The 24,838-nt window shown below is 41.5% G+C and overlaps 1 protein-coding gene across 2 annotated transcripts in view; it reads left to right on the forward strand.

Moving 5' to 3' along the window:
- Positions 1 to 18,470, forward strand: part of Mtmr6 (myotubularin related protein 6) — a 39,278-nt gene extending 20,808 nt beyond the window's left edge. Inside the window, exons 5-15 of one of the 2 annotated variants that reach the window (XM_031362891.1) lie at positions 1,260 to 1,388; positions 5,541 to 5,675; positions 6,727 to 6,840; positions 8,261 to 8,393; positions 9,313 to 9,422; positions 9,783 to 9,908; positions 12,100 to 12,149; positions 12,537 to 12,737; positions 14,021 to 14,152; positions 14,883 to 15,009; positions 16,432 to 18,470. In XM_031362891.1, coding sequence (XP_031218751.1) covers positions 1,260 to 1,388; positions 5,541 to 5,675; positions 6,727 to 6,840; positions 8,261 to 8,393; positions 9,313 to 9,422; positions 9,783 to 9,908; positions 12,100 to 12,149; positions 12,537 to 12,737; positions 14,021 to 14,152; positions 14,883 to 15,009; positions 16,432 to 16,677 — 1,503 coding nt within the window. In that variant the 3' untranslated portion in view covers positions 16,678 to 18,470. The remainder of the gene's footprint in view (positions 1 to 1,259; positions 1,389 to 5,540; positions 5,676 to 6,726; positions 6,841 to 8,260; positions 8,394 to 9,312; positions 9,423 to 9,782; positions 9,909 to 12,099; positions 12,150 to 12,536; positions 12,738 to 14,020; positions 14,153 to 14,882; positions 15,010 to 16,431) is intronic. The other variant, XM_031362892.1, reaches the window with a different exon arrangement.
- Positions 18,471 to 24,838: the final 6,368 nt, after the last annotated feature.

Genomic DNA, 24,838 nt, shown 5'->3' on the forward strand with positions numbered 1-24,838 from the left:
GTAAAAAAAAAAATCATCTGGCATATATCTATATATACATATATAGATATATACATATATATATGAATCTCTGTTGAGAAGTCAGCTGTCATTTTAATACATCTACCTTTATATGTTACTTGCTCATTTTCCCTTGCAGCTTTTAATTTTTTCTTTGCTCTGTACATTTAGTGTTTTGATTATTTTGTGCTAAGGAACCTTCTTTTCTAGTCGACTGTTTGTGTTCTGTACTTTGACAGGCATCTCCATTGAGTTGGGGGAAATTTTCCTCTATGATTTAGTTGAAAATATTTTCTGTGTCCTTTGTCTGGGTTTCTTCTCCTTCCTTTATTCCTGTTTTTCTTGAGTTTGGTCTTTTCGTGGTGTTCCATGTTTCCTGAATATCTTATGCCAGAAGTTTCTTTAGACTTAACATTTTCTTCTCTCGTTTTTTTTCCCAGTGTTGGAGGTTCTCTCTTCCTTCTCTTATATTCAGTTGGTGAAGCTTGCCCCTATGGTTCCAGTTCAAGTTTCTAAATTTGTCTTTTCCACACTTTCTGAGTTTGGGTTTTCCTTATTAATTCTTTTTCTACTCTCAGGTCTTTCACTGTGTCTTCATAGATTTCTTTAAGGGATGTATTTATTTCCTTTTTAAGGACCTCTACTGTATTCATAACGGCTGTTTTAAGGTCTTTTCCTTGTGCTTCAGCTATGATGGGCTCCTCTGTGCCCGCTGTAGCAGGGCTGCTGGCCCTAATGCAGACATACTGTCTTGGCTGTCACTGTGTTTTCATGCTGGTGTCTGGGGATCTGGCCTTGAGGAGATTGTCGTTCTAGGTGCGGACATCTGGACTTGTCTGTGTTGGGTGTTTGTTCCTTGGTTTCTGTTAAATCTCTGGCTCCTAGGAGAGAGTGGTGGTTGTGTGTTGCTTGATAGGAAACATGCTGGTCCTGATTGGTGTGGTTACTGGGGGTTACAAATAAAAATGTGTTTCTAGGTATTGGGGGCGGACACTTTGGAATGAGGATGGGCTAGGAGGGGGCATTCAGGGGTCTGTAGGAGGGAGGAAAGCAGCTTGTTCCACCAGGATCTGCTAAGACTCTTGGGAGTTGGGGCAGGGAGTTAAGACCACAGCAGGTCTGCTACAGAGCTGGGGATGAGACTCGAGGATTGGATCTGGAGGAAGAGAGGAGAGGTGAAGATTTGCAGTTAATTCACCTGCTTCCACTAGCCTCTCGGTTTCTGAGTGGAGTTAAGTATTTTCATTTGATATTCCCAGGTATGTGAGACTTATCCCAGAGAGCTGTATGTTCCTCGGACAGCCAGCCGGCCCGTGATCGTCGGCAGTTCCAACTTCCGGAGCAAGGGTAGACTTCCGGTCCTATCCTATTGCCGGCAGGGCACGGAGGTAGGAACCCTCTCTATGTTATAAATGTGGCGAACTGGAGTTCTGCTCTAAGCTTCTGGATGAACACTAACGTTTTGTTTCGTTTGAGATTGGGGCTCACTATGTGGCTCTAGATGTCCCAGAACGTACTATGTAGACCAGGCTGGCCTTGAATTTATGAGATCTGCCTGCCTCTGCCTCCTGAACCCTGCAATTAAAGGCACACGCCACCACACCTGGCGGTAGATACTAACTACTTCACAGGTATGCTGTTGTAATGTTGGTAACAGAGACATGGTGGCTTTTCACTATTGTTTCTGAAGTTTTAAAACAAAACTACCCTGAAGCACTCCCTTTCTGCCTTTCTTTTCCAGAAATTCCTTAATAATGGGACCAGTGAATACATAGTTCTGTTTCTTTTCTTCAGGTTTTCTTTAGTCCTGTGTGTACTTAGAGAAATGGGATAGCTTGCTTGTGCCAAGGCAAGCGCTGAAAGCAGGAAGAGAGCCCATGCTCTGGGCTCTGTCTGCAGTCCTCACATGGAAAGGACTTCTCGAAGAAGAGGCGTGTATAAAAAACTGATTTTTAAATGCATCCCCGACTCCCCACCCAGAAGACTTCTTTTTCCCTGGGTTCTGGTATGTCATTTACAGACTACCCAGAAACTCAGATCTCAGCTCTGAGAAGGCACTTCCTGTTTCTACAGAGGTTTCTTTTCTTTGTTGATATTCTTTGTATTTTTTCTTTTTTAGCTTTTTTTTTTTTTTTTTTTTTTTTTTTTTTTTTTTTTTTTTTTTTTTTCCAGTTTTCCGAGACAGGGTTTCTCTGTATAGCCCTGGCTGTCCTGGAACTCACTCTGTAGACCAGGCTGGCTTCGAACTCAGAAATCTGCCTGCCTCTGCCTCCCAAGTGATGGGATTAAAGGCATGCACCACCACTGCCCGGCTCTTTTTTAGCTTTTATAAATTGACAGACTTCCTGTGTAGCCTCCATGTCTTTCTGTTTTCTGGAAGAGTTCCTTATTTCTATTTCTCATTCAACACTCCGATTTTTTATTTCTGAGACTCTGACACTTAAGGGTTCTTTCTCTACTGAATTTCTTTAGTCAATTTCCTGTTCTCTGATTTGGTGTCACCAGCTCTCAAGCAGACATTTTTTTTTAATAGAAATTCTGTGTGACTGTCTCTTCTTCTCATGTTTTGCTGTTTAGAAACTTGCATGCCTGAAGTTGTATGCCTTTGCAGTTTTTAATTTTTCTGCTGTGCATTCTGCTTCCTCACAGAGGCTGTGCTTTTGCTAGTATGTCAGCAGAAGGACTTGGTGTGATGTAACTCACATCAGAACTCACATTCTGCTGGGTAGACTACATCTAATCCTCTTTGTAGACTAAGTGCTCAGGGAGGAAGGATTTGGAGGTCACAGCTCTTCTTTATGTGATCAGCCACACCCTGTTCCCTGCAGATACCAACTCCTGTGCTCTGACCTTGCAGCTAGATTCTCCCAGCTCCTTCCTGTAGCAGGCACTTCCTCTGCCAAACCAGTTCTCGGGCTGCTGTTGCCCTCAAATGTCACTGTACGTTGTTGGAATTTCTTTGTTCATGCTTGTCCTGGTGGTCCTATATGTTTTATATCTGTTAGGACCTGGTTCAGGTAAGTTTTAAACAGAAGTCTAATTCTAGTACCTTAAGCCCTAGGGTGTTATCTGGTCACCTTTGACACACTTTGTTAGATTACACTGTTTATTAGAAAGGTAGGCTGGGAAGTACTTGTGGTTGACTTAGTAAACAACAAAAAAATAGATGTACAAGGAGTGTGGAGCACAGGATTCCTTTAAAACAACCAAAACCCTGCTTATGCTCAAAGAACTAAGATGCCATATCCAACAGTAGAAAACTGATTAAAAACATTTACAGAAAACAGGAGAGAACTCCTTGAACACTAAAAACAACACAGTAGTCCTCATTTTCCTCTGCCATTGTAATTTTTGAGGTTGTATTTTCTGTGTGTGTTTAAAATACTCAAACATTTATACTTGTAACACTTTGTCCCGATGATACTCTATTAGAATGTTTCTGTAGAGTTAAGCTGGAGGTGATATGGGTAAGATTGAAGAGGGGTATGTGCTTCTAAATCTTTTACTTGATTTTTTTTTTTTCTGGCAGGGCAGGGCGGGGCGGGGCAGCGAGGGATTCCAAGACTGGGTTTCTCTTTGTAGTTCTGGTTGTCCTGGAACTCACTTTGTAAACCAGTATGGCCTCAAACTCACATAAATCCACCTGCCTCTGATTCCCAAGTGTGCCTCCCCTTAGATTATCTTTTCAAATCTCTATATCTCACTTTATAAAAAGCCTTATGATTTTTAGTAGGGAAATAAAATTTCAGCTGTAAGCTTATTTTTTAATTTTTATTTTACACTTTGTCTTAGTTTGAACTGTGCAGACCTGACCCAAGAGGTTTCAGCAGAGAATTTCAGCATGTGGCCTAGAGACTGTTGTTGTGATATTTTGGTGAAGAGACACACCATGACCAAGGCAACTCTATAAAGAACAACAGTTAATTGGGGCTGGCTTATAGGTTCAGAGCTTCCATCCATTATCATATTGGCAGGAACGTGGCAGCATCCAGGCAGGGATGGCATGGGAAGAGCTGAGAGTTCTACATCTTGATCTCACGGAAGCCAGGAGAAAGCTGACTCTCCCACACTGAGCAGAGCTTCAGAGACCACCCCACAGTGACACACTTCCTCCAACAAGGCCACACCTCCTAACAGTACCATTCCCTATGGGCCACGCATATTCAAACCACCACACATGTATAGGTGTTTTGCTTGAATGTTTGTGTACCATGCATGTGCCTGGTGCTTAGAAGATCCCCTGGAACTAGAGTTACAAAAGATTGAGCCTCCATGCAGGTACTGTCCTCTGGAAGACCAGTGGATGCTCCTACCTATCAACCTATCTTTCCTGGTCAAGATTAAAAGTTCCTGGTAAGGGAAAGAGAGCTGGTGCAGGGGTTAAGAGTGCTTCCTGCTCTTCCAGAGGACTTGAGTTCAGTTCCCAGAACCCATGTCCAGTGGATCACAATTGCCTGTAATTCCAGCTCCAGGGCATTTAGTTTACTTCCTTCCAGCCTCTGAGGGGACCCACACACAAGTGGCATGCACTTGCATAGGTACACACTCATAAATAAAACTCCTAAAATTTCTTATTCTCTATGTACTGTTAGCCCGTCTTCTTTACTTGACCTTGAGCTGAAAGTACTTTGTAGCTCATCAAAAACCTGGAATGCAGATGTTTCCTTAGAGTTGGGTCCTTGGTAGACAGCTAACCAAGTGCTGCTTCTTCGGGCCAGTGTTCTTAATTTAATTTTGACTGTGTGTGTGTGTGTGTGTGTGTGTGTGTGTGTGTGTGTGTACAAACTAGGTAAAAAAACATTTAATTTTCTTAGAATAAAATATTGAGAAGTGTCTTATGTGGTTTTTTGTTTTTTTTTTTGTTTTTTTTTTTGGTGTTTTCGAGACAAGGTTTCTCTGTATAGCCCTGGCTGTCCTGGAACTCACTCTGTAGACCAGGCTGGCCTCGAACTCAGAAATCTGCCTGCCTGTGTGTCCCAAGTACTGGGATTAAAGGCATACACCACCACCACCCGGCTGTGTCTTATGGTTTTATTGCTATGAATAGATACTGTGATCACAGGAACTCTTAAAAAGAAAAATATTTTACTATGGCTGGCTTACATGTTCAAAGATTTAGTTCATTATTGTCATGGCAGGAAGCATGGCCATATGTGGGCAGACATGGTGCTGGAGAAGGAGCTGAGAGTTCTACTTCTGGATGAGCAGGCAGGAAGAAGGCCTAGCTTGAGCTTCTGAAATACCTCATGTGATATAATTCCTACAACAAGCCCACAGCTACACCAACTAGGCCACACCTTCAACAATGTCACTCTGATCTATGAGTTATGGGGGCCATTTTCATGTAACCACCACAGGAAGTGTAGGCTGCATCTAGATTTTGATAAGTATCTAAATGAAATAATTTTTTAAAGTTAATACTGTCTAAATTTCTTTCTGACTTTTAAATAGATTGTATGTTTGATTGTAATACTTGGAGTCCTTTTGTTTTAAGCCTTTACAGTCTTTTTATAATCTGTTTTTTGTCTTTGTAAAATTAGGCTGTCATTTGTCGGTGTAGTCAGCCATTGTCAGGCTTCAGTGCCAGGTGCCTAGAGGATGAGCATTTGCTTCAAGCTATTAGTAAAGCCAACCCAGGAAACCGCTACATGTATGTTGTGGATACCAGGCCCAAGGTATGTATCCAGTACTACGCAGTCGGTTATCTTTATTGTTTCATGTCTTTAATTAATGGGAATAAATATATTTGCCCAAATATAACATAGCTGAATTGTAGTTTTAAATTAACCAAAGGTAATGCTATGAAGAAAATCTGTCCTTTGAGGGATTCTAAAGTTCTCAATGCCCTTGGTCATAATTTTTTCTGTCTCCTAATGTACAGATAATATATACATATATATATGCATATATATGTGTGTTTGTGTATATAAAACATATATATATACATACATACATACATACATACAATATTTATACAGACAAATGGAACTATGTTTTCTTTTTGTTGTTTGGTTTGGTTTGGTTTGATTTTTCATGATGGTTTCACTATATAGCTCTGGCTGACGTGGAACTCACTCTGAGGACTTGTCTGGCCTAGAACTCAGAGATTCTCCTGTCTCTGCCTCCCAAGTGCTAGAATTAAAGATGTGAGCCACCACTCCCTGTCACATATGGAACTCTTGAAGATGTATTAAGTCTTATGTTATTGTGAAGAAATACTAGATAGTGTATGATGTAAAAATTTAGAAATTCTTAATACCTCCTCCCCTCCTTTACTTTCCTTTTTGTTGTTGATATTTAGTTTCTTTGTGACAGGATCTCATGTAGCATTTGTACTATGTAGTTAATCCTGATCCTCCACCTCTCAAATGCTGGAATTATAGGCATGCTGCACCACATCCACCTTATTATTCTTCATTAAAACTGTTATTTAACAAAGCACTTTGTGTTAAAGTAATGTGGCCATAATATGAAAGATTAGAAAAAAAAAAAAAAGAGGAAACAGTTATAGAATGAGGAAACTGAATTAGAGAACTGTAATGACCAGGAAATTGCTGTTCTCCTGGTATCTGTGGCACAAGGCTGAATTCTTATCATTGAGACCAAACCAGAATCCGTACTTCTTTTTATGTGCACAGTAAACAGCTGATTCACATAGGACCCTGAAATTAGAGTAATTACAATCTTCAACGGTGAGAGCTAACTTTATTTTGATTTTTATTATAGCATCGCATGCAGAGCTGGTGGGATACACAAAAGGACATTGGCAGAATTATAGTGAGGATTTCTTCAAAAATCTGGAATGATGAGAAAATAAGAGAAAGCGATGAGAAAAAGCGAGTGAGCATTGTAGAACGATTGTAGGCAGCACTGTGAGAGGGACCAGAGTTGCTGCGCAGTGATTGCCATCACTGTGCAGTCTCACAAAAGACAATGGAGAACACAGACAATGAGAGTAATTCGAGTAAATTAGAAAGTTTCAAAAATTAGGTCTTGGTATTAATAATCAAAGACTCACGAGTTGATAATGTCTCATAAGAAAAATTGTGTTCCCTTGTTACTAGAGGCTTATAAGCTGATGATTCTTTTATAGGTAATATTATGTGTAGAAGGTGATCATATCTGACTGTGATTATAGCTCGAGACTTAATAGTTTTTATTTATATAATTGTCATTGATACAGAAATTTTTTCACTTGCTTTTCTAAGTTTAAAATTAAGTAGTAGTAATATGGACACATTTTTAATTTTACTTCAGATTTTACTTGAGGGTGGGTAGCTGTTGAGCCAGCAGGTACAATTCACCTGTACTTGCTGCCAACCAAAGGAACATTCACTTAATGAAAAGCTACTTTCACCCAGTTTAGGTCATTTTCTTTATCCGCGCTCAGATGAAAAGAATAGTAATATACTATAGGAGAGAGTAACATACTATAGAGAGTAACATACTATAGAGAGTAACATACTATAGGAGAGAGTAACATACTATAGGAGAGTAACATACTATAGGAGAGAGTAACATACTATAGGAGAGTAACATACTATAGGAGAGTAACATACTATAGGAGAGTAACATACTATAGAGAGTAACATACTATAGGAGAGTAACATACTATAGGAGAGTAACATACTATAGAGAGTAACATACTATAGAGAGTAACATACTATAGGAAAAAGGCCAGCAAGGCAAATCTTAAAGGTGTCTCAGATCAGTGTTTGTCCTCTCTGGAGAACACTTTATGTGAAGCCCAGTTCCTGGAGTTGCACTAGGCAGGTGGCTGATGCTATACATGCAGCTGTGGTACAGTACTGGGTCTCCATGGAAGAGCTTGGTGGCATAGACCGTAGTTCACATTTGGCTCTCAGGGCCCCCTTGGTTTGACCTCACAGACTGATTCTATAAACTGAGCTTTCCAGCTCTGCCCATCTCCAAATCCAGATTTAGACAGGAACCACTCCTTTTTGATTTTGAGATGTCACAGAAATGTGGAAAACTGATGAGAAAGTACATGAACTCTCTTTTTGAACTCTGAGTCTTCTTGACTAGGTTTTCCTCTATGTTACAACCGCATCCCCCGCACACTGCCCTTCTGCACTGCTGGTGGTATGGCAGGTTTGCTTATTAAAAAATAGTAGCTATTCAATTTTGATGAGTTTCTTTAAATGTTGTCCTGCTTATAAAGTATGACTTAAGTGTTTTTATGACATTTTGATAAATATAAAAATAATTTGACTGTAATTTCTAAAATTTTGAATTTTAGCTCAATGCGATGGCTAACAGAGCAGCTGGAAAAGGTTATGAAAATGAAGACAACTATTCTAATATTAGATTTCAGTTTGTTGGAATAGAAAATATTCATGTCATGAGATCCAGCCTTCAGAAATTACTGGAAGGTATGATATTATACACTTTTTAGAGAGCTTTGTGCAATGGAGGAATAGTGACAGTCACATAAGGCTTTGACTGTTCTGTCTGTCAGACTCACAGTAAGGAGAATGTGGGATTGACATGTAATATACTAAAAGTATTATTTTTAGTATGTGGTCAGTACTAAAACCTATGGAACAGTCCCTCTACCTCTCCTCCTCCATCTTCCTTCCCTCTCCTCTCTCTCTCTCTCTCTCTCTCTCTCTCACACACACACACACACACACACACACACACACACACACACACACCCCTCCCCCACTCACTAAATTGCTTACCCACACCTTTTTTGAGACAAAGTCTCACTGAATCTAAGGTGTCCTCAGATGCCTCTGCACCCAAGGCTTGCCTTGCAGTACTCATCTCTTGCTTCAGCTTCTAAGGTGCTGGGATTGCAGCAGGTGCTTAGGTATGTGCAGGCACAGCCAGCGAGATCTTCTGTTGTCATCCAGGCTTAGGAAGCAGTCATTCTTTTATTGTTCCATCTCACTTCAGCACAGGCACGTTGTGGGTGGTAGCTGTGTCTGCAGTTCTAATGGTCATTGTTGTTAGAGATCACGGAGTGGTCACTGCACTCTTCATCATGTCATATATATATGGAGAGAGAGAGGGGAGAGAGAGAAAGAGAGAGAGAGAAAGAGAGAGAGAGAGAGAACTTAAACATTTGTGCTATCCTTTTAAAAGGCAATTGAACATTTCTTTTAAGCCTACCTAAGGAAGGACAGAAAAAATCTCCCCCAGAGCTTCATTATTTAGCTCCTCTTAGCACATTAATTCATATGCATTTTCCCTGACTCACTCCCCAAGATCACTGCAAGACAGATGTTGAAAGGATGAGTGGGCACTCCAGCCCCATCCTAATTGAAAACCTTCTCTCTTGTGTAGTGAATGGCAGCAAGGGACTTTCTGTCAATGATTTCTACTCTGGTTTGGAGAGTTCAGGATGGCTTCGCCACATCAAGGCTGTTTTGGATGCTGCAATCTTCTTAGCCAAGGTAACTACTTCTCATTGGTTCAGGTTTGTAACGGCTGGGGAAGGAATGGACTTAGTAGCCTTGGTAAGTCTCGGTTCTGCTCAGACAACTTTTTCTGTTCTTTGCCTCTTTAATGGGGTTCACTTCAGTTTGAAGTGGTACCTAATATGGAGGTTTATAATCCCCAACTACTTACAAACAACGTTTTTTGTTTGCTTGTTTTGTTTTTGTTGTGTATTTTAATAATGCTGTGACAACAGTGTTATTGAGGGCCAGGTCTTCTTTATGATGTGTATCTTCTAGTGTAGGTTTTAGAATAGAACCTTGCTGATTGATATAAAAGGAATTTTGCAAGCATCTAAGTGTGCCATTTTCCCCCAGGCAATAGTGGTTGAAAATGCAAGTGTGCTGGTGCACTGTTCTGACGGGTGGGATCGGACCTCCCAAGTGTGTTCCCTCGGCTCGCTTTTGTTGGATTCCTACTACAGGACAATGAAAGGATTCATGGTAAGGATTTGTCCCATTGAACCCAGTGATGGCTTTAGCCAGGGGATGCTTGGCAGTATTCAGAGACAGTTTTATACTAAGGTCATGCAGCTAAGAGAGTCTGCTAGGCAGCTGACCCTGCACAGAGCAGCTCCAGTTAAAGATTCCTTGAGCCCTCGATGTCTGTGCCTCTGCAGCAGAGAACCTGCAGGCTGACAGATCTCCATTTGTGCAACATTTTTTTGGCCAAATACTTTAGATTTAGAGGTTGACACCCCACCACCACCACTACCCTAGAGTGTTACGAAATTGTTGATATTTTCTCCCTCACCTTTATTTAGTAAAAGTAATGTAAAACACAGTATTGAATTTAAACAATGTTGAGGGAATGTTCATCTACATCATCCTGATGTTAAATTAAACACTGTTTCATTTCTATTTATGAAACCAAATTTATAGTTGAACAATTTTCTTCTAGGCAGGGATTTATTTTCTATTTATTTTCTGTTTGGTATTGATTAGATCAGCTTTCAAATTTGTGTGTAAAGCAGGTTTGGGAGGTGTAGAAAGACGGGTCAAGAGTTGAAGGTCATCCTTTACTATGTTATCAGTTTGAGACTAGCCTGAGCTACATGAGACCCTGTTTAAGAACAAAACAAAATTTCCACAGAAATCCATAGTGAGTAGATGAAGAGGTATTAGAGAGGTATAAGCGCTAATTAATAATCAGAGTTCTGATAAGGGTGACGTAAGCTCTCAGACCTTACTCAGCACCATTACTCCAGTTTCATACTGAGTCTGGATAAACTAAATGGAAATAAGAAAACTATGTGGACATGGTGCTAATAAAAATAGCACTAGGAGCGGGTGGTGGTAGCGCACGCCTTTGATCCCAGCACTTGGGAGGCAGAGGCAGGTAGGTTTCTGAGTTCGAGGCCAGCTTGGTCTATAGAGTGAGTTCTAGGACAGCCAGGACTATACAGAGAAACCCTGTCTTGAAAAAACAAAAACAAAAAAACCTTAATAAAATGAAATAACATTAAGCTTACTTTGAAATTATAAGTAAGGAATGTTATTCTTAGCTATTTGCCAGGCCTCTGAATGAAGCCACATAGTAAGTGACCAGGCCCCACAGTGGAGCCCCTTTAGATGCATGAAGGTAGGTTGAATGGACATGAGAGTAAGCCTGGTGTTGAAAGGGCGAGAAGAAGGAAGAGGTGGCTGGGATGTGTCCTTCCCCTCTAGGCAGTGAGAGCCGGTAGAAAAGAGCAAGCAGTAGCTCAATGAAAGGTGCTCTGTAAAAAGATGCCTTGGCCTCTTAAGGCAGAAGGGAGTGGGTGGAGGCTGAGGGCCCAGGATAGTGAGTACTAGTCCATCTGAAGATGGAGGAGGGCTGAAAGGAAGGCAGCAGGACTCACACAAATACACAGAGGTGGTGGTCTCAGGGGACACTGACAAAGGAGGACCAGTGCAAGCTGTCCATAGGTTGAGTGGGAGTGGTAGATAGGAGCCCTCTGCTGGGTTTCCAGGCTGCTGAGTCAGCTTCCTGTTCTTCTCTGAGCTAAGCAGAGGAGGAGTTAGAGAGGAGGATACTAAGTCGGGATGAATAGAATGAAAGAAGGCCCAGCATGAAGTCTATATTTCCACCCACGGTCACAGCATAGAGGTGGCAATGACACCCATGATAGGGCCTGTAAATGTGCCCAAGAAACTGCATCCTTGACCAGTGTGCTCTGTTAAATGGATTTAAGGCAGCATTGGAGATGCCAAAGTGGCCATCTTGACACTGAGAAAAGAGTATGTTTGGTGATTATGTAATGAGATTATAAGGTGTGTCAAGCACTAATAAGTTACTTCAGATCTGACTGAAGACATTAGAGATCTGTTCTCTCATTGGCAATGGTGATGCATGCCTTTAGTCCCTATTCTTGTGACTTTTTTTTTTTTTTTTTTTTTGGTTTTTGGAGACAGGGTTTCTCTGTATAGCTCTTGCTGTCCTGGAACTCACTCTGTAGACCAGGCCTCGGACACAGAAATCCACCTGTCTCTGCCTCCCAAGTGCTGGGATTAAAGGCGTGTGCCACCATGCCCGGCTCTTGTGACTTTTTTATATAGTCTTTATTTTTTTTATTTCTGTTCTTAGCAGAATTGTCATTGTATTTTTTTTAAAGTTGAAAATAGTTATGTAGTTGGTTTTGCTTTTTCTCACTAGGTTTTAATAGAAAAAGATTGGATATCATTTGGGCATAAATTTTCAGAGAGGTGAGTAGCAATAATATATTTAAACCTTTGCAAAATTGGACCAACATGTTTTTCCTTGTTGGAATTTACATATCTCTGTGGCATGGGAACTATAGCTCTGTATTATATGAAGCTAGACTTAATATTTCTTTCTCTTAGTGCCTTTGTTAGTTCTCATGGCCGTTGATGTTTAGTCTTGTAGCCTTGAACTTCTGGTCCTCCTGCTTCTCCTTACTGAGGTCCAGGGTAACAGATGTCCACTAAAATGATGGTTACACATGGACTTTTATTGTCCATATTACATATGTAATACTTGTATATATAGTTTGTGGGTTTAAGTTTACAGTGCCTAAGCAATGAACTTCTTGCAGAGGCATTCTTCAAAGCTTGTGCTTTCTGGGTGTTTAGGTGTGGCCATTTGGATGGTGACCCAAAGGAAGTCTCGCCAGTGTTCACTCAGTTCTTGGAGTGTGTGTGGCATCTGACTGAGCAGTTCCCACAAGCCTTTGAGTTCAACGAAGCATTTCTTCTTCAGATCCACGAGCACATTCATTCATGCCAGTTTGGGAACTTCCTTGGCAACTGTCAGAAGGAAAGAGAGGAACTCAGGTGAGTGGAGGGTGAGGTGAGCCCCTTCGTCCTGCACTGCCAGGCCATCCCACCGTGAGTCCTGGGTGGACAATGAAGTGCCCTGACAGTTTCAGGTAGAATTGAATTTGTCTTTAGAGTTTCTTGTCGGTATTTTTGAAGCTAAAGTACCCCACTAATATCTACCACCTTTCTGTTTTGAAATATATTTTGAACTATAATAGTATCCAGAAAAGTACATGTAGGATTACACATACACACACACACACACACACACACACACACACACACACACACAGCCAGTATCCAGAGCAAGAACCTCATGCTGTTCCCTAAAAGTTTTGGTGTTCTTTTTCAGTTTGAATGTATATTTTAGAAGAGAGAAATCTTTACATAATTTGTTCCTCAGGAAGTGTTGGTTACCAGTTTTATAGCAGTGGAAGGTATAAATCAGTGTGCTTGTAGGTAAGGTGGCAGTTGTAGCTCTCCTCCCTGTGGGGCAGGCAAGCCTGCTGGCATTGCTCTATGGTGTCCCTGATGGGGTCTCATCCAGACACTAAGTGCCACACTTGACCCCTCGCCTGTTTTTTATACCAGCTTGTAGTTGGGGTTTGGATTCTGAGTTTAGATTTCTTATAGTAAGAGTGAATCTTGACTTTCCAAGTGACATGTAGGGAGGCTAACAGTGACTTCCTATCATTTGGATTAGGTGAATTTTCTTGGGATACGAATATCAATTAGTACCAAACTCAAAAAAATGAGAAGAGAAAATAAAAAATGGATATTTCTTAGTAGCCTTTCTTAGAACATACCTGTGGGCCATCTTAGGGCATATGGTACTGCGCATGCCCACAGCATCTGTTAGGCTTATCTGCTGTGGATATGCCTCCTCTGTAGCTATCTGTCCATCAAATGTGTGCCTTTAGACAAGCACATGACTGGCATTTCAAAATCTTCCACTGAAATGTGTTTCTTTCCTGAGGTAGTTGCCCTCATGGCCCAGCATGGGCTGTGGGAATAAGGCAGACCGTCTGAATCAGTGTTGTATTGCAAGGCCTGGCAGTCCTCGGATATGAGGAGAATCCCTAAGTGGACAAGGGAGAAACAGTGGTCCACCTGTGTAGTGCCCAAGACACATTTATTACATGATCACAAATGATAAAGAAATTACAGGGAAAGCAAAACTCAGACGGGAGAGGCGAGTCTCCAGCTGGAAGCTACTGAAAGCAACCGCCTGATGTATAGCTTTAGCAGGGTGCTGAGCATCATTGCTGGGTAAGACTTTTATGTTCTTATTCCCCAAGGTTAAAGGAGAAAACTTACTCCCTGTGGCCCTTTCTTTTGGATGACAAAAAGAAGTACTTAAATCCTCTCTACAGTTCCAAATCTCAGAGATTGATAGTCTTGGAGCCAAATACAGCCTCTTTCAATTTTAAGTAAGTTGGCCATTGAAGCATTTATGTGTGATTTTACCTCAAACAAATTTTGGGAACTTTTAAAAATAATGTTAACTTTATTTTTATTATTACTATCATTATCATCATCATCATCATCATCATCATCATCATCATCATCATCATCATCATCATTTTTCTAAGAGAGTTTTGCCTGTGTGTACTCTGTGTGTGTGTGTGTGCATGTGTGTGGCTTATGGAGAGCAGAAGATGCTGTCAGATTGCTTAGAACAGGAGTTGTACATGGTTGTGAGCCTGCATGTGTGTGCTGGGAACTGAACCCAGGTCCTCTGGAAAAGTAGCCAGTGTTCTTAAGCACCGAACCATCTCTTCATCCCCTAAAAATACTATTTTAATTAAACATATTCATGGGGTATAATATGATCATTGTATGCATGTATACAATAATGAGAAAATCAAGATAGTACTCCCATGTTTTTAAGTTTTCTTAATTTTAATGGACATACAATGTATGTCTGTGAACAATGAGGTATTTTAGAACCTGTGTATAGAGTGTGAATGTCAGAACAGAGCAGTTAGTGTTTCCGTCTGCTCCTTGTTACTGTGTATGAGCTCCTCTCTTCCAGTTGTTTATAGAACTTGGAATAGGCTTTGTGAGCTGTTCCCACTCTGTTGTACTGGGAGCTCTAGAGCTCACTATTTGTCTAAAGGTGTTTTGGTTAAAAACTTCTGAAACTTCTTTGTCATAAAGATTTTGGAGAAACATGTACCACCAGTTTGATCGGACGCTTCATCCTCGGCAATCTGTACTGAACATTATTATGAATATGAATGAGCAAAACAAGCAGTTAGAAGAAGACATTAAAGACCTAGAGGCTGTAAGTATTCTAAGTTGTCTCATAAAATATATTTGTTTAATCTACTATATGACAGTACCTTCCATTTTGGATTTCTTTTTTTTTTTCTTTTTTCTTAGATATTTTCTTTATTTACATGTCATATGATGTCTCCTTTTCCAGTTTCCCCTCCAAACAAACAAACAAACAAACAAACGAACAAAACAATCCTGTTCCCTTCCCCCTCCCCCTGCTCACAACCCCACCCTCTCCCTCTTCCTGGCCCTGGCATTCCCCTACACTGGGGCATAGAACCCTCACAGGACCAAGGGCCTTTCCTCTCATTGATGACCGACTAGGCCATCCTCTGCTATACATATGCTGCTGGAACCATGAGTCCCACCATGTGTACTCTTTGGTTGGTGGTTTAGTCCCTGGGAGCTCTGAGGGTACTAGTTAGTTCATATTGTTGTTTGTCCTAAGGGGCTGCAAACCCTTCAGCTCCTTAGGTCCTTTCTCTAGCTCCATTTTAGGTTTCTTGATTACAGTTGAAAAGAATTTACTGGGTATTTCCTTTTTTGTTTGTTGAGAATAAACTTCCAAATTTTGCTCACTTTTCTCTTGGCCTGTTTGCTGTTTTTCTTTTTGATTTGTTAGGGTTCCTTATATACTAGATACTAGATACTAATTCTCTGTTAGGGTTATTGCAAATAGCTTTGGCTTATTCCATCTTCTTTGTCTTACTGTTGTTATCTTTATGCTTTGTTGTGTGTGTGTGTATACTTCTTTTAATGTAGACAACTCTTTTTTGTTCAGAGAACTGTCCTGTCTGCCTCACAGACAGATGTCTCCTTGTCTCTTGGATAGGAGTGGTGACTGCTTGGGTAAACTAGAGGGCACATGTTAGTGTTAAAGAAAGGAAGGGCAAGATAGTCAGCATGGGACACTTGTCTGGACTTGATTTGGAGAGCATGATGCTTTGCCATGGGACATTTTAAATATTAATGTTTTTTTAAAAAAATTGTGCTACTTTCCAAAGGCTGATCTGTTCACTTGGCAGCCCTTAGTGAGGGACACCTGTGAGAAGCTCGTCGTGGTTGGTGGGACCTTCAGCTGAGTTAGGTGTGATTGCTGTTATAGTGAATATAGTGTTATACTCTGCATCCTTGTCCTTATAAAATGATTACTTGTTAGACTTCCTAAGGAATATACATGTTTCTGACTTGTGAAGACCTAGTGTCCTATACATTAAAATCTGGTTGAATCCATTGACAAACATAAACACTTAATGAAGCATTTTTCTTTGATAAATGTCAAGCTTTTGGGATTTTTAGTTATTGAGTTCATAATTGTGTATCATGCACAAGGGGAACACTTGTGAAAGCTTGTTCTCTTCACTCCATGTAGTTCCTTCACCTGAAGCTGTAGTTACTAATGTTTTTTCAATGTCTTGTTTTGCTTTAGAAAATTAAGCAATGCAAAAATGGCATCCTAACGAAGGACTTGCTGCATGACGTTCACCCTGAATCACCTACCCTGAAAACCTCGCTGTGTTTGAAAGAGCAGAGTCTGCTTCCTGTGAAGGACACTCTCCGAGCAATAGAGGGCAGCAGCCCGGCAGATAATCGGTACTGTGACTATGCCGAGGAATTTAAGTCGGAGCCTACTGTGGTCAGCTTGGAGTACGGGGTGGCCAGAATGACTTGTTAGCTTCCTTGAGTGTTTCCTGGGTGACTGTAGTGGAAGAAATGTATAGTTGTGAGGATGGATCTGAACACATGGGCAGGAGGGTTTGCTTAGTGACTTTGGGGCTTAGCAGTAGGTAGATAGCTGAGAAAAGGATCATAGCAGCTCTTGAGAGGAGTAAGTCAGCTAAGTGCCATTTGTAGCAAGAACATACTCATTTCTGTAGGAAGTGAGTGCTATTGTGTGTACTTACTGGAAATGATTTCCATAGTACTGTGAGCTGACAGTCTGTTGATTCAGATGTTAATTACAGCCAAGCTCCATAGCTTTCCTTAAGTGTAATTTAACTGAGGAAACATACCTGACAACCTGAACCCTCAGTGACTGACATGGCATGTGCTTTCAGTTCTGGAGCCATTTAGTGACGTTTTAACATTGAAGTGCCATGAAAAGTACTTCTGAGACAGCCTTAAAGTAGACTCTCAGTTTATTCTGTAGGCTTTATCGCCGAGGACAGGATGTTTGATCTCTCCTTTAATCAGCCTTATTTCATATGAAGAACTACACTCTGATTACTTGGGGGCCCACACACTGTGGTCCTCCTCCATGGAAAGTTGTAGACATATTCTGCTAGTTCATAATTAGCCAGCTCCACCCATATTTAAAATTAGCGCTACTGAAGGCTTTGTTCTCCTTGTCGTTTGTTTCTAGCTGCAGCTGACAGTTCATTATTCACAGCTTACAGAACTCATTTCTTAGGCTAGTGTAAGCACATTTGGCATTTACTTTCGGCTTACTGCAGTCTATTAATCCTTATTCTGTGGTTGGCTTTAATCCTTTGATAACTGTACATTTAAAGTGGCAAAGCTCTAAAGTGTTCTGAGTACTAAATACATTTCTAACTTGAGTGTAGCTGCCTACAAACTTTCAGGTAAAGAAAAAGGGGGAGTGCTGATCGTGGAGATTTTGCTTCGTTATGAATTTTAGAGCAATCATTTTTATGTGGAGCATATTTCTTTTCTCTTAATATAGAAGGGGCAGAGAAGCGAGCACTGTGGGAGCCAGTTACTATCCAACAGAAGCAGCTTTGACGCTGGAAAAGGGTTTAGTTTGCTTTGCTAGGCTCATTGTTTACTCTGTGCACTGGGATATACATATCTTTTCTAAAAAATCACTTGCAACTGGCAGTATTACCAGCTGGCTCTCAAACAAAGTTTAATACCCTTGATGGCGTGAGGTACAGTTCAGCACTACGAAATCTGTGTACGTTATCTTATATATCTCCTGATTACACCTGTATCTGTATTATTTCTTGTATTAGTTTTGGACATATGTATCTTTTTTGGAAAAAAAAAGAAAGCTTTATTGTATGTGATTTTATCTAGTCCTTATTTTTCCAATTCACTTCTGTAAGACCTTATGTAATAAAAATACTGCATTTTAAGAAGTAACAGAAATATACTAAAAAGTACAATGTATAATGAACAGTGTTTAGACATTGAGAAAGGAAACTTAATCTCTGTGGCCACAACAGGAAGCTTTTGTGCCTTGGTTCCAGTCAGGTTGTGATTTTAGACTTCTGTGGCAGACTTCCTAGTCATCATTTCAGTTCATTATGCTAATCTTCAACTTCACATGTATATATGTATTTACATGCTCACACACAGATAACATCCCGAGTGACATACAGGGCATATGTTGGCAAAAGTCTGTGTAAATGTCTCATAAAATTAGATTTATGTTCATTGTGTTTTGGGATGTATAGCATGTAAATTATTTCATGTATTATTTAAAGGCAATTAAATGTTCATGTTTTATTTTGAGTGTTTTTCTTTTGGGAAAAAATACAAATGAGGATCCTAGAGGAGAACCTGTTATTGTCACTTTACTGAATCAGCATGACTCCTAACTGCATGCCAAATCCTCATCTTTATACGGATCCATGAGTGTAGCTTTCACCCCTTCCTAACTGGATGCCAAATCCTCATCTTTATATGAATCCATGAGTGTGGCTCTCACCCCTCATTAGAGGAACTTCTTTTTGTAGCAGATGGAGCTCATAACAGAAATCCACAAGTGCCCACAATGCTGAGAGCAGCTGACCACGGAGTGCCCGGTACCAGTTAACACAGCTACAGCACAGTCCCTGCACGTGAGGCTCAGGGAACACAGCAAAAGTGGGGTGGGCAGAAAGATTGGACAAGCTGTAAGAGCCAGAGAACCAGGAAATCTGTTTTGATTTTGTGTTTCTGAGAAATGGCAGGGAAGCTACACACCTACCATAGCACAACAATATGATTGCCTGAACAGTGACAGCACTAGTTTATGTGGCAACATGGATGGAGAAAGTCTCACAGGACCTTAGCAGAGACATAGGACCACAGGAAATGCATCATTGCTGAGAGGGGTAGAATCTGTCTGCCCCAGGGATGAGCCCAGAAAATGGCTTTTCAATAACAAATGGTCAGCCCTGAAATCATGTGCATACAAGCCAGTGTAAACAGGGAAAACAAAAGACAAATGACTTCAAGTTGTGCTTTGTTTTTTCCTTGCTTAGGCAAAGGGTCTTGTACATTACCTTAACACAACAGTGAAGTCTTAGCATTTCATTTTCCAAACGTTATTGACAAGTTCTTTTCATATACAAGCATGCTTTCTGAATAATTAACTCAGGCTTGTGGTGGACAGGTTCAGTAGAGAGTGGCAAAGTTGTGGAAGTCCCTTGGTCAGTGGTCTGTGCTATTACCAGCTTGCAGGTGGAAGCCTGGATCCACCAAGTAGATCCATTCAAGGTGAACTGACCCAGTACCAGTGTAAAGAAGAATCACAGGCCAAAAAGTGGGCAGCTTTGCTAGGAGTGTTTGGAGCACCCATCTTGTGGTTGAGAAGCAGCATGGAGAAACTGAGAAAAAAGATGCCATGTTCTCTCACTCCCTCTGATGAAGGGTGTGGGGCGAGCCTCTCAGGAAGTTTTTTGCAGGTCAACTTGAGAATTATGAAAATATTCCAGCTGGCCATTCTGAGTTACCCACAGGACCATTTGGGTATGTCCACTCAAAGCCTGTGGGCTTCATGTCTCTGGGTAAGTGATGACCACAGCTCTCCACATTTTGTGGATAAGACTATCACATTGCAATATAAGATTAGACATCCCTAAAGTGTTAAGGGCATCACTTCCCATTTTTATCAGCCAAAAAAGTCTTAATTATCGTCTTTACTTTTCCAAATACAAATCTAAGGAGTTTGCATGACTCATGTGAATATACAACCGTTAACCTGCAGGAATTTTGTCTAGAAGAAAGTCAGTCTACAGACTTGAGTAGTTAACTCAAAGACTGAACATCATGTACTTGATACCTTAAGAGAAGACAGGAAGCCTGGTGTTATTGTGAACAGTGACCCAGCTCCTTCTAGGAGAGTGAAATGTCCTCGTGCAAAGCAACAGTGGGATGCATGGCCGAAAGCAGCTTTCAGAAGCTAAGTGGACTCTGAAGCCCCTGTCTCAGTTTCCGATTCATAGGTACATGCTGGGACTCTGAAACTGCAAGCACTCACTAGGAATGCATATTAGAATTTAGCGATGTTAGGACTGGAGACACATGTCCAGTTTCCAGGATCCCCCATGTCAGACAGCTCACAACAGCTCAGGGCTCTGACTCCCTCTTCTAACTCCCTAAGGTACCCACAAATACGTGGCCTACACACAGACACTGTCTTAGATTTTTACTGCTTGTGAGCAGATACCATGACCAATGCAAGTCTTACAAAGGACAACATTTAATTGGGACTGGTTTCAAGGTAGGAGCATGGCAGCATCCAGGCAGGCGTGGTGCAGGCAGATCTGAGAGTTCTACATCTTCATCTGAAGGCTGCTATCAGAATACTGGCTTCCAGGCAGCTAAGGTGAGGGTCTTAAAGCCACAGTGACACATCTACTTCAACAAAGCCATACCTACTCCAACAGGACTACACCCTCTAATAGTGCCATTCCCTGGGCCAAGCATATGCAAACCATCACAGACACACACACTTAGAATTAAAATTTTACAAAAGGACAAAGTTTAAATATTATTACTAAAATTAATAGCCACTTTTATCACTGTGATAAAATAACAGAAGAAGCAACCCGAGAGAGGAAGGATTTCTTTTATTTTGTGGTTTGAGAGAGTGTGGCGAGTTGTTGGGGAAGGCATGGAAGAACTCATGACAGCTTGTGGCTATGGCAGGCATGTGAAGTAGCTAAGTCATGAGTGAGGCAGTCAAGAAGCAGACAACCCCAGCTGGCAGGAACTGGACACACTGTAGTCCTCTAGCCCTGCTTGCATTGTCCAAAGTGCCAACTACACCCTTTATCCAGAATGTTCTACAGCCTCCCAAAACAATGCCTCCAGCTGGGGCGATTCACATCTCAGCTGTGGCATTTTGTAGCATGCAGTGACCGTGGCTGGCTATTGTGGGAAATGGCAACCAGCCATTTCTTCAACGAGGCTTCAGCCTTTTAAACCAAGAAATAACATTTGGAAACCAAACTGCATTCTAGCATTGCTCTGTGCTATAGGAGTGTCATTGCTTCAAGTGTTTAATTTTTTTTTTTAAGTATTTGATTTACCTACATGGAATTTATGTTTGTATATAGAAAGATAACTGAACCCAAACTTACCCCAAAATGGCTGTTTTTTAATTAATTAATAACTTGCATCTTCTTGCTCCAATAACGTCACTCCTATGTAATTCTTAGTTTCTGTCCATTTACCAAAGTCCTATACAGCCAGGCATGGTGGGAGAAACCTGTTGAAGAGCAGACAGGTGAATTCAAGGCCTGGGAAATCTGTTTCAAAAAAATGAACCAATTCAGCAACAAAACAGAACAAAACAAAAAGCCAGTAATGGCTCCATGGTGACATAGTTGTAATTATCAGTGCTGTGCGGTCCTATTTTGCCACTGTCTCAGGGTCTTGGGGCATTTTTTGCCATGATTTTTTTTTCCATTGAAGAAATCTCAACCGTTGAACAGAATTGCAAAGACAGTTGAAGGACATAGAAAAATCAAGCTGGACCTGAGCTGGAAGCTTCTTTTCTACTAGCTAACCCACTGTGGACCCTGTGCGAGGCTGTGCTGATGAGCCAGGCACGCTGAATCTACTGGTGCCATGGTGCCCATTATGGTGGAGACTTGAATGTTTTTTAAAATTAATTCACAAACATTTGGCATGACTGCCATATGCAAGATATTACTGGGCGATGGGCACAGATGAGGAAGAGAACTGAAAGCCCTTGCCCCATAGGAAGCCATCTTTGTAGGGGCAGCAAGGCTGAGGAATGATAACAATGCAGTGGATGATATGCTTGTCACCCTGACTAGATTAGTAGCATCTATGGAGTTTGGTGAGGCTCGTTTTTTTTTTTTTTTTTTTTTAGGTATCTGTTGATATTTCTTGTATTAACTGGAGGTGGAACACACTCCCTGAATATGGGTGCTTCTGTCCCCAGGAGTATCAGCCTAAATGAGAAGGGGAAAAGCAAAAACTTAACTGCTGGCTAGCTTTCTGCTCTTCCTGTTTTCTGTTCCATTGAGATGCCAGCAAACAACCACCACAGATTCCTGTGGTCTCAGCCAGCTGCTCCATGCCCTACCCACCATGGTGAACTGTCTCCTCTCAGGCTGTAAGCCAGACAAACTCTTTCACCTGTCCCTTCCTGCCTGGTATTTGGTCACAGCTACGAGAAAAGTAACTAATAGAGACGAGGCCAGTCGGCAATCACTAGTGCACTCAGCTAACACGGGACAGGCACCTGTGTGTGACTGCCTGCACACAAACGGGTCTTCTGGGATGGGAGTTAGAGCCTGTGAAAAATTAAGGGAACCGGAATGCAGGAAGGAGTTAAAAAATGAGACCGAGGCATGGTGTGCTTTCAGTCCTCCATCATTATTAAACTCTCTTTGTTACCAGCTGGTAGGTAGAGCAAAGCCCCTCCCCCAAGTCTGTCAGCAACTCATGGTCCAATCAGCATCTTCATCTTCAGTCTGTGGAGGTGGGACTTCGGGCGTAACAGGAACTTGGAGAGAGGCGTGGCTATTAGCAGGAGGTTGGAGAAAGGCGTGTTTATTTGTGGCAAGGCAAGGTCTGACAGAACCAGCTCTTAGCTGGAGGAGGGTCACACCTGTGTCTGACTATGCTCCATCTCTCAAGGCAAACAGCTTCACTGAGATGATTTCCATATGCTAAACTTGACCTGCTTTCAGTGTGCATTTTCATGGGTGTGGTGTCCTCAAGGATGTTCTACTTGGCCTCAGGTTTGTAAAAAAGAAATGAAAAAGAGATCAGTTCTTTTACCACATCAGTTGAAGGCAATGGGGTTCACAGGAGAAGGGGGTGTTGCTTGGTTTTGTTTTGTTTTGTTTTAGTCAAGCTTTCTCTATGTATCCCAGGCTGGCCTCAAACTCACAACCTCTCTGCTTCAACATGCAGGGACTAGGGGACCACAGGAGTGCAGCGCCATGTCTGGCAGATGCCTGCTGGCTAGGTGATATGTTTCTTTACATTTCCTACTCTTCTGGAGTTAGCTATCATGTTCTACCATCCCCAAACTGCCCTTGAGTAGATCTGGAGGCTGCCTCTGAAGAATTACTTAAGATTGTATTCTTTTAAGGGGTTTATGTCCAAACAGATGCCAGTGTTGGCTGCCTTCACAGCTGTTACACCCATCCAGCCAAAAACATTCTATCTCTTCCCTCCAGGAAACTCCCTACTAGGAGCAAACTGTTGTTTCCTTTTTTAATATAGGAAAGAAGGAAAGTAGTCCCCCCCCCCATATATGTGTGTGTGTTTGTGTGTATGTGTGTGTGTGTGTGTGTGTGTGTGTGTGTAAAAGTGCATGTGGAGGTCAGAGGTCAATATCAGTATTTTTTTCCTTTGGCTGTTTCTCTACTTTATTTTTGAGACAGGAAGAGTCAGAGGAGAGAGCATGAGAGCCAAGGGTCTGGTGAAAAGTTTGCCTGTTGTTCTTTTACAGCAGAAAAGGATGCAGTCTATGACACCCTGGACCAAGAACTAAGTCTTGTCATTAGGAATGTAGAGTTACCCTACATCACCTTTGGTTTCCATAGCAACTCCAATGAGTTGAAGTCAATTGTCTGTATATTTGATTCACATAATCATATTTGGTTTTTGATGTTTTAAAATTGTCAAAACTAAAAAAAAAAATTGTCAAAACTACTGTACTAAAACTACATATATAGGGTGGCTAGGTGGGGAGCTAGTAATTTCAGTGTTCTTCAAAACTGATCAACTGTATTAGAATCACTTAGATGTACTGTTAAAATCTGGAGTCTTGAGCCCAGGTCCCAAATCACTGGATGTGAATGCTGGCCTGAGTCCTCAGATCAGCATTTCAAGAGGTTCACAGGTAACTCGTATGTCTTTTGTTGTAAGCCCTATGGTGACTAGTTGACCCTGGATACAAATTAATTGCTGCCTTGTCTCCCTGCTCTCATCCCTATCTATGGAAGGGCTGTAGTTTTTATTATTCTGGCATAAAGAAGTCCTAACCCAAGGTGGGGGAGATGAGGAACAAGGTACTTACTATACAAGCATGAGGACCTGGATTCATATTCGCAGCACCTACGTAAGGGTCTGGTGTGGTGGCAGGCACCTGCAACCTCAGCACTACGGATGGAGACAAGCAGTTCCTGGGGGCTCACTGTTGAGCCAGTCAAGACAAGGGTGCAAGCTCCAGGCTCAGTGAAGGGCCATGTCTTGGAACAATCGAGGAGGACATTTAATGTCAACCTCTGGCCTCCACTTGCACACCTTCACACCCAGGTGCATACAGTACACACACACACACACACACACACACACCACACACACTGCGAGAGAAAGGCTGCCAAATGCTTCCCTGTCCCCTGTCTGCATGCAGAGAGACATGAAGTCCAGGAGAACCTGACTTTGACTAGTTTGTAATGGGATCATAATAAAAACGTGACTTGAGAGCAGTGCCAGTTGATAGTATCATATAGAAGAAGATGGGAATGTTATCTGATGAAGCCAATTCTGGCTGCTGCCAGCAAGGCCACACATTTTTGCAAAAGAATATACTCACTAGGTGGCTAACTATTGTGGGGAGCCGTGAATCTTGAGAGGCATTCACCATGGCAAGATGGCGCCTACTTCCGCTGTTAACT

This window comes from Mastomys coucha, unplaced genomic scaffold (assembly GCF_008632895.1).
Source record: "Mastomys coucha isolate ucsf_1 unplaced genomic scaffold, UCSF_Mcou_1 pScaffold9, whole genome shotgun sequence".
NCBI lineage: Eukaryota > Metazoa > Chordata > Mammalia > Rodentia > Muridae > Mastomys > Mastomys coucha.